This window comes from Centruroides sculpturatus, unplaced genomic scaffold, assembly GCF_000671375.1.
Source record: "Centruroides sculpturatus isolate CEXI.00-Female unplaced genomic scaffold, Cexi_2.0 scaffold438, whole genome shotgun sequence".
In the NCBI taxonomy this organism is placed as follows: domain Eukaryota; kingdom Metazoa; phylum Arthropoda; class Arachnida; order Scorpiones; family Buthidae; genus Centruroides; species Centruroides sculpturatus.
The window spans coordinates 1-10,792 of NW_019384671.1; the positions used below are offsets into that span (position 1 = coordinate 1).

The window sequence follows — 10,792 nt, forward strand, 5'->3', positions numbered from 1 at the left end:
TTAGGCTTAACATCGACGAAAATTCAACGCGAAGCGACACGCAACGGAGAAAATGTCAAGATGGGATAAATTAATATATTTTTTCGTACATAATAGGTATCCGAAACATCGATCTTCCGAACAAGTCCAGTCCGCAATTGATTCGGATAATCGACGCTATACTGTATATGAAACAAATACTTTTAATTAAAGATCATTGTGTTTTGGTGTAGATTTATAAATCCATTTTGAAAATTCTTAATGGAGCTTCAAACCTTACATGTAAATCTGTATGTAACTGTTTAATTTTACATGTCTGTATATTCATGTAGGCTTATGACAGTCTTTTGAACCGGAATAAATACTGATAATTAAGTTGAATTTTGATAATAGAAGTGTCATTTTGATGTCCTCAGAATAGTAACAGCATATTTACAATGCACTTTATTTTTTTTCTTTATTTATTTACTAATGTATAGCTTTACGTACAAAGCATTTATAACTTATATGGAAATTAACGCAATTAATATTAATTAATGAAACAGTCTTAGTTATTATTAAAATATTGTCTTTTATCTTTCAGGACCGTTTCTTGTAATTACTCACCAAATAAGTTTTACTAGTTTTGATACGGGGGAAAAGGAGGAAGATGAGAATTTTGAAGTGTTAGAGTTCGCTATCGAAGATGAGAAGTTCGGTCACGATGATATTGATGAAATGCAAGAAGATTTAACTGCAGTTCGAAAAGATTTTAGGGAATCCTGGTTATTTCGGGACACTGTAATAGGGTAAGATATTTAAGCAGTACTTTAATTCATTTGTTTTCATACATTTATAAATCGTTTAGACCTGTCTGTAATGGAATTTAGAAGAATGGTTCACTACCATGAAGTAAACTTGATGTCATGAGCAGCTCCTACTTATCACTACTCTAACACATATAGAATGATGCACTTAATTTTGATACGTGAATATTATATTAGCCTCAAACTTAAATACTTATATCCTAGCATGTACTGTGCACTAAATAACATAGACACATTTATACCATTTAAAAACATACAAAGCTTTATTTAAATTTCAAGTATAAATAATAAATTTTGGAAAATAAAATATGAATATTAACTTATATTGCAGGAGCGACGGTACAGCAGTTGTAAATGCAACACTACCAGATACCATCACAACATGGGTAATACAAAGTATAAGTTTGTCTAATATAGGTGGGTTCTGCGTATCTACCCCGACTGAAATCGTATCATTTAAGAATATTTTTCTTCGTTTAAATATCCCATATTCTGTAGTCCGTAAAGAAAAACTAGAAATTAAAGCTACCGTATATAATTATTATTCTGAACAAATTCCGGTAAGTTCTAATTTATGAGCAACTTCGCGGATACAATGCACATGATAAGTTATAAATATAGTTGGCATATAATAATGTTACTTTCTAAACATACGTATGCATAAATAACTTTAGGTGATAGTTTATATGTACGGAGTGGCCCACCTTTGCTCTGGAATAGAACCTGGAAAGAAAAGTGAACGTAAGAGAATAACAGTCGAAGCTAATTCTGCTGAAACTGTGAGATTTCCTGTTGTTCCTATGAAGGCAAAGAAATACACTATTCGTGTTGTAGCCTTAAGTCCTGTCGGTTCTGATGTCGTCGTGAAGAAATTAAATGTAGTGGTATGTACAATATACGTATTTTGATATACAGAGGGTAAAAATACAAGTAAATTGTCAGTTATTTTTTAAATAAATTATATATTTAAATGTAAATAATGCACATCTGAAAAATTTTGATCATTATATATATGTAGTAATGCTGGATTTTGTTTAATATTTTTAAAAATATACTATAATATATTTCAAATATGTTACAGTCCGAAGGTGTCGTGAAGGAGAAAGATATAGTAATTTTCTTGGATCCTACAAATAAGCAAAAAAGAAAACGCAGACATTTAATTACGGAAAGAATTTCGGGTGAGTGTAATTTAATTTACAAAAGGTTTGGGCTTTTTCAGGTGCCATTTGAACTTGTATGAAAAATGCCCTAAGGGCTTTCTTTTCAAAATATTCCTCTTGGAAACCCCAGCTTGACAGAGGGATCATAGTGTTGCGTTTCCGCATACCATAAAGCAATACTTCTTTGTAATAGTTATTATAGCTTTATAATGTTATGCAATTATTGAAAACTCTTAAATTCTTACTGATATATTTTACTAAAATAATATTTTACATTTTCTATTACTAGATTTCATTGATGAATCAGAAAATTTTCAAATTACAAAAATTAATCTTCAACCAAACCCAAATTACATTGCTGATTCAGAAAAATGTATTGTCTCTATGGTTGGTAAGTTATTTCTATATTATTTAAAATTTCCTTTATTTTAGGAATGTTTCGTAAAGTGCTAAAACACTATCAAGTTTTTAACCCATTCCCTATTGCGTAGTAATTACACAGATTAATTATCATGTACTAATTTATCTCATAAGTTATTGAACGTAAAAAGTTACTCAAGTAAAAATATAACTTAGCTAACAATCTAGCAAAGTGTAAAAATTGCCAACATGTTAATTTATATCATATATTTTAGGTACAGAATATGGTCCAAGTGTCGAATCTGTGCTTATCGATCCAGAAAATTTAATAAGAATGCCCACAGGCTGTTGCGAGCAGACAATGATGTACATGGGTCCAACGCTTTATACGTTATATTTCTTGAAAAGTAGAGGAAGTATCAACAAAGAACTTGAAGAAAAACTTTACGATTTTATTAGAATTGGTATGATCTGTTCGAAAATTACTATATGTGATGAAATATATCTATATTATTTATAATGTCTAAATTAACAAAGTTTATTTGTTAACTAGGTTACAAAAGAGGATTAAGCTTTAGAAAATATGATGGATCTTATTCACTTTGGCCTCATAGGCCTTCAAGTACATGGTAAGTAGAAAATTAATAACTAAATCTTTTATAATGTAATTTTAATATACAAGTTGTACTTTTCAGGTTAACGGCCTACGTGATGAAAATATTTTCTCAAGCCAGCAAATATATATTTGTTGATAAGTTTGTAATTTGTAGAGGCACATCTTGGTTACTTTCGCAACAAGGACTCGATGGTGGATTTCAAGATTCAAATCCTGTCATCAGAAAAGATATTATGGTAATATTCTCTTTGTAAATATTAAATATGGTAAAATATTTATACCGAATTTACTGACTGTACTGTATGTTAAACATTTATATTTTATATCATGCAGGATGGAGAAAACGGTAAAATTGCATTGACTGCCTTTGTTCTAATTGCCCTTCAAGAAAGTACTTGTTCAGATAGAGTAAAGTGCAATGTATTCTGTAGTTAACCTAAGAAATTCATTTTATTAATCTTTAATGTTTATTTCAGTTATTATCTATATCTCGTTTCATGGCAAAATTATTTCTGGAAAATGAATACTCGAAGGTAAATGACACATATACAATGGCATTAGTAGCTTATGCTCTAGCGTTAACCAATAGTAATGAAAAATTTAAAGCAAATGAGAAACTATTGCTAATGTCAACATTTGATGAAGGTGTGTATCAATATCATGTGATTCTATCTTTCTGATAATTATTAATTGCTTCGTACCTTTCAGCAATGTACTCAGAAATGCTTTGCATAAGATTGCTGATTTTCCACTTATCTGTATGATAATCACATTGTAAACTTATGTCAATACTTATGTTTCTATTTCATTTTTATAGAAATGAATTACAGATATTGGCAACAGTATACGAAAACTCAGTCTATAGAAGTTACTGCTTACGGTCTTCTTACACAAGTAAAATTAGATGATTTGTCTAACAGTCAATCTATTGTTAACTGGTTGAACAAAGAACGACTTTACGGAGGTAGTTTTCCGTCAAGTCAGGTAGATTCATAATTATTTACTACTTTATCGTAATCTTTATTTAACCTCATACATTTTAACAAATGTGAAATAATATTGTAGTCTACTGTCATTGCATTGCACGCATTGTCGAATTACTTAGTGAAGTCCAAATCAGAAGATATTTCTTTGTCGTGCAATTTCACATCTGAAGAAGATGGTAAATTTTTGAAAGATGTAGAAATCAACAATAACAATGCTCTTGTCTTACAAAACTTTCTGGTTTGTTTAATGAGTAATTATAATAAAAATCTACGATAAATACGAATCATAATTTGTACCCAATTTTTTATACAGATTAACAATCCCAGTGACACTTTGTCTTTGCATACTACTGGAAAAGGAATTGGCGTTTTATCTATGAAATTAAAATATAATGTATTAGAAGAAACAGATAAACTTTGCAAGGTATATTATTTAATTAATAGATTTAATTAAATTAATTATTAATTTAAATATGTGAAAGTGAGTATGAAAATATACTAGCGAGAGCGATTTGGTGGAGAATCACCAGACCAACCTAAGGAATTCAGATTTCAGTTTATGCAGAAATGTCAAAAAAAGATTTTAGGTAGTTTTTTCTAGAGTTGTTTCACCCTTATCTTTCGCCATCAGTATTCTAGCATTGTGGTCAATTAATTAAAAGACTACATGAGAGAAATCAATAAACACTGAAGTTGGTTGTTGGTTAAGAACTATAAACTGGTTATGTAGATTTTTCAGGAGATTTCTGTTTCTAATACTTAAATAGGAACCATTTTCTCATAAAATATCTTCCTGGCAAAGATCCCATTTGCAGAGTGCCTAAATATACCATTGATTTATTTCATGTAACCAGCCAAGCCGCATATTATAACGTGGATGATTCCATATTATAATGTTAAATTAAAAAGGTGCAGAAGCGAGTTATGAACATTTCACAGGATCTTTGTGATTATTTGAGGTGTTCATATCTCGCCTTTACACACTACACGATTGCAAGGTTTCGCTAAGTCAAGTATCTATTACTAGCAGGTAGGCCCGGCGTTGCTCGGGCAAAAGTAACGATAACTAAGATAAAGATTATTATGTTACAGTCAACATTACCCGTTTTCACAGAATGCGAGAATTAGGTCACCTTGTTTCCAGACTAATTAGAGAATTTTTAGATGAGTCTAAAAATATGTTCGATTTCCCGCAAAAACGAAAATAAACTGCATCTGCGTCTTGCACGTCGCTTACTCTTAACAATTCCATTGTTACGTAACACTTTCATTGTTGACACTTCCATTGTTACTGAAAACTTTTATTGTTACTTAAAACTTCCATTGTTACTTAACACTTCCATTGTTACTTAACACTTCCATTGTTACTTAACAGTTCTATTGTTGATGGAAGAGTTAAGCCTTAAACCTGTCACTCTCCCCCGTGGGGAAAAATTTCGAAAAATCCCTTCTTAGTGTGCGTTCTCCTATCGTACCCTAACTGTGTATCAAATTTCAACTTTCAACTCCTAACCGTTTGGGCTCGTATCCATAATGTATATAGAAGATTTAATCCTGTCTCTCCCCCCCCCGGGGGATTTCAAAAAATCCCTTCTTAGTGTGCGTTTTCGTGACGTACCCTAACTGTGTACCAAATTTCAGCTTCCAACTCCTAACAGTATGTGCTCTGCGCTGATTATTATTATCAACCCGTCTCGATTATATATTAGTTTGGTCTCTTCTCCTCTGTAACTGTAAAATTGGAAAATACTCGAATGTATATTGATATCAAAAAAACACTTCAGCAATTTTTCATTCTTGAGTAACTGAGAGAAAGATCCTATGACAGAATGCCCGTTATTAAAGCCTTGTATGTTTTCCTGAGTGGAATGAAAACTGAACTGTAAAATCTTCCAAAATATCTGTAAGGACTGGAGTCTGAATTCGCGTTAGGTGTATCGAATTTATATTGATGCAAGAATAATAATCTCAGGAAGGAAGAAATAATTATACGAGAAATTACTAATCCACGAGAAGCTTTTATTAAGTTTCATTCTCCCTGTATCAAAACGGCATGAATAACATTTTCATGCAGATGACAGTACCGTTATTTACCACTACTTTTACAATAGTAACACTATTCGTTTTATATAGCAATAATTAAATATTTTAAAATGTAAACTTACTAATTGTTTTTTAATGTAGTTTGAAACCACAATCGATTTATCAAATATTAAAAAATCAAGTCAGTATGCAAAAATATTCAATGAAAGTGAAATCAAAGGTAAATGCTTTATTCTTTAATGTTTTCAAATGTTTTTCTATTGTAATTAGTAATAGTTTGTGAAAAAAGTCTATTTGTTATAAGCTTATAAAGATTATTTCATGGGATAATCTATTCACCCAAGTAAAAAAAGTTAATTTTTAAAAAAATATTACAAAATTCTGCTGATAAATAAACATTTCAAATGCTGATCATGCCAATATATTTTTATTTAACTCCGAATTGAAAAAATTGTAGACATATAAATTCCTACTGCTATCTGTCCTTTCTTAATCACGAAAACATTATTAGGTATACGACAGTCGAGACGAGGTGTGTGAAGTGTAGGAGGAAGAAACCCCGATTAATTATATACGCACTTCCGTTCTACACCGGAAAACACGTGATTCAAATTAAATTTTTTACCAGATTACAATTACTTAGATGACAAGCATTACTCTCTTGTTATCAGGCAAAGACGACGTACAGAGGCACAAAAACTTAATTCGAGATCGGGAGCATATATTTTAAATACGATTAAGAATTGTAATCTGGCATTGTGATAAAGACACAATAGTGTTTCCTCGTCAGTAAACATATATTATTTCAATTACGTATATGACCCGTATATAAAAATCATGTTTTGTTCACGAATATCTTTTTACATTGCATTCGAGAGAGTTACTTATATTACCATTATTTGGTATATTGTTGTATGACAGTGAATATATTTTCTTATTAACATCAATGTATATTATAGTAATTACAACTACAAAATAATATAACATATAAATTTAATCAACTCAATAAAATATATAAGAAATTAATATAAATTTTTATAATATTCAATGTTTATTATACAATTGCATTATTACTTTTATGATAGATCAAGAAAATGACGTAAATAAATCTGGCACTATCAACGATTCAGAACTTTCTCTTCGAAACGTAACTGAAGTTAAAATTTGTACTCGGTAAATATAAACTTTTATTGATAAAAAAAGAAAATATATTTTGTAATTTGTAAGAAAAGAATTCTAACATTTTTATGCCATTCATAAATAACATTTATGAATTTTAATTAATTTTTTATAATTATTTCGACAGATTTTTATCTAATAAAAATTCTGAAATGACCATCATCGAGTTTGGAATTGTAAGCGGTTTCAACGCCATCAAAGCTGATTTGGACAAAGTAAGAGTTGAAAAATAATATCGACGATTAAAATGTCAAATAATTAATTTATATAATAAATTTTGGAGTAAGTTGTATGTAACAGTGAACATGCAACAGATTACCAAATAGCATCGTATATGTATTGCAAATAATTGTAACATGATCATGTTGATGTATCAAATCATGATGAATAGCACTTTGTGGCCTGGTTGTTTGGTAATGAATCACCGATATAGTAATATGTTATCGACTTAATAAACGAATTGGCAGTGTATAGTGATCGACGTTTTGTTCACGTGTATAACACTAAAATAGAACCAGCCGCTTATGGAATTACCTTCCCAAAGATGTCTTTCTTATGGTGTATAGTCTTAATTCATAGATTTAATAAGTGTACATTGAGGCTTTGATTATCCTACACAAGCTGTCTAATTATCACTATTAAATTCAATTTCTCAATTGATATTTTTAATTGATAAAAGTGATAAATGTTTGATTGTAAGTGCAGATTTCATTTCTGATGTATCGATCAAACGTCTTACAATGCTGGCACGTGAATAATTTAAAGTCTTGTAATTTCACGTATAGTTAGATAGGCCTACACATATGGTAAAGACAAAAGAAAAGATTAACGCAAAAGATGTTCCGTGAAATTGTCAAATTAATTTATGCACATTGTGTAACAACGCTTTAGTCACACAGAGGAGAGAATACATACTTTATTCAATTTGTAGTAACCAAGCAGGTATACCCCACAGCTTCTCCAATTAGTGATAGACCAGATCTAAAATTGGGTAATCTGTGAAGCAAACACAACATTTTTTTCATTATTCTAGATTTATCGATTAAAATGTAATACATAAACTTTATTCATCCAAATTCATCATTTAAACTGTTATACTGCCAATTTATAATTTAGTTTAATTTATAGTTGGTGAAAGACAATAGCAATCCTGTCGATAGATACGAAATTGCTGATAAACGGATAATATTTTACCTGGATCACGTAAGTTTATTAATAAAATCGTATTATTTTTAATGTTTCTAAGATATTCATATTTGAATTATGTTATACTGTTGACAGGTTTCATACCAGAAAGACACGTGTTTAAGGTTCAAAACGAAAAGGGATTACATTGTTGAAAATCTCCAAGCATCTGTTGTTAAGATTTACGAATATTATAATAATGGTAAAATATTTAATTTTAATTATAAATATAAATAAATGTAAGGTATTATCATATTACCCATAAAGATCAGAAATCGTATCTGGTATGCAATTTTTTTCTTTCCTCCCCATATGTTTTTCTCCAATATGAGCCTATTCAAACATGTTCGAAATGGAAAAAGTCTTCTTAATTAATTCTCAATGGGTGAAAAACACTAAACGTAAAGAAAAATTAATAATGAGTAGCATTAGTATTTACTTTAAAGCAGAATTACGAATAGAAGGTGATATGTAGGAAATAAAAGGAAAGAACACTAGCTATAATTATGCCCAGTAAGAGGTTTGCATCACTGCCATATCTTAATTGTCACTCTATGTTTCTTTACAATTTGCCCAATTACGAGCCAGTTTAACATTTAATACATCAGCCTGTACAGTTGTGAATAAGAACAATGATTCCATCAGATCGCTATGAGGTAAATTCTGTTACAGAAAAACGTCTTTGTCCTTATCTGATCTTATAACCATAAAATATTTTGAGGAAAACGAGGTTTCTTCTTCATTTCTTTAAAAAATTGTATTAAAATTATTCTCTCCCATGGCACCAGGAGAACATTCACTTTTTCACCATTGGCTAGGTTTAAGGCCAAAATGCAAGGAACAATATGATGGATAAAGCCCTACGTGTTAAAGACTAGCTACCCTTGAAAAACGCTGAAGTTCTTCGATATAAACTGGAGTTTTTCATCATGGCATAATGACATTATTTCAATTAAAGCCATTGCTACTATCCTCATTACGAAAACTGGCCAAACTTCTACTAAAAATCGAAAAATACTTTTAGTGCTCGAAACTCGGAAAAAAAATTAATAAAGAAATTCTTTCGATCACTAAAGTTTGCGTTATATAATTAATTCTAACATTTTTTATATAAAATTCAGTTTCTAATGATAGTTAATTTTGCAGACAATTCCTGCACTATAACTTATGGTCCTGATTCCAAGAGTAAACTAAAAAATCCAGTCTGTGAAGGAATACTCTGCCAATGTGACGAAGAAGGATTGATAAAAGACAAAGTTGTATAAAATTATTTCTATAACAATATTATCCAATATTTCATTTCATTCAATTAAAGAGACTTTCATACTTGATATATATTTTTGTAGTTTTTATATTGTATTGCCTACTTAAGAATTTTCTTAACATTTGTACATTTTTAACGTAATAATACTAATAAAGTTTTATGTGTAAGAGATAAAATGTTTCTGGTATGTATCATTTGATCAATGAGCTTTACCATTGTAATTTAATTTAAAATAAAAAAAATGATTATTTGCTAAGAGACGATTATTCTATTTAAAATAATACTTTTATTATAGTGAATAAACTATTAACGAGCACTTATTTATTCTGATATCATCACAACGCCAGGAGAAAGATATAGTAATTTTCTTGGATCCTACAAATAAGCAAAAAAGAAAACGCAGACATTTAATTACGGAAAGAATTTCGGGTGAGTGTAATTTAATTTACAAAAGGTTTGGGCTTTTTCAGGTGCCATTTGAACTTGTATGAAAAATGCCCTAAGGGCTTTCTTTTCAAAATATTCCTCTTGGAAACCCCAGCTTGACAGAGGGATCATAGTGTTGCGTTTCCGCATACCATAAAGCAATACTTCTTTGTAATAGTTATTATAGCTTTATAATGTTATGCAATTATTGGAAACTCTTAATTTTTTACTGATATATTTTACTAAAATAATATTTTACATTTTCTATTACTAGATTTCATTGATGAATCAGAAAATTTTCAAATTACAAAAATTAATCTTCAACCAAACCCAAATTACATTGCTGATTCAGAAAAATGTATTGTCTCTATNCTACAGACAAATCAGTACCAAAACAAACACTGATACACAGCACAGTGGCATACCAACAGAAGAACTCACAACTTATTGGTCTTCTCTTTGGTCCAATGCTGTTGCACATATTGCTGATGCAGGCTGGATCGAGGAGGATTACACAAAGTTGCACAACATATCAACTATGCCCTGTGCTGAAATAAACGTACACGACATACGCTACGCCGTTAAAAAAACACACAACTGGAAGACACCTGGTGTAGACAACATTCACAATTTCTGGTACAAAAAGTTTACATCACTGCACCAACTAGCTAAACATCTAACACACATCATCATTAATCCACAAGACATGCCAAAATTTCTTACTCGGGGCATCACCTACATGAAACCTAAAAACAACAACACCGCAGACCCCACACAATTACATG

The 10,792-nt window shown here is 30.2% G+C and overlaps 1 protein-coding gene across 1 annotated transcript; it reads left to right on the forward strand.

The window, feature by feature from the left end:
* The first annotated feature begins 568 nt into the window (after window positions 1-568).
* Window positions 569-9,675, forward strand: LOC111626726 (complement C3-like). Its single transcript, XM_023370208.1, has 19 exons — window positions 569-767; window positions 1,117-1,345; window positions 1,460-1,669; window positions 1,867-1,966; window positions 2,238-2,339; window positions 2,584-2,772; window positions 2,862-2,937; window positions 3,004-3,160; window positions 3,258-3,332; window positions 3,401-3,569; window positions 3,742-3,908; window positions 3,990-4,148; window positions 4,224-4,334; window positions 6,095-6,173; window positions 7,039-7,126; window positions 7,260-7,347; window positions 8,261-8,335; window positions 8,414-8,519; window positions 9,464-9,675. Exons 1-19 carry the CDS (start codon window positions 697-699, stop codon window positions 9,580-9,582), a joined length of 2,370 nt encoding a protein of 789 aa, XP_023225976.1. The 5' UTR covers window positions 569-696; the 3' UTR covers window positions 9,583-9,675.
* Window positions 9,676-10,792: the final 1,117 nt, after the last annotated feature.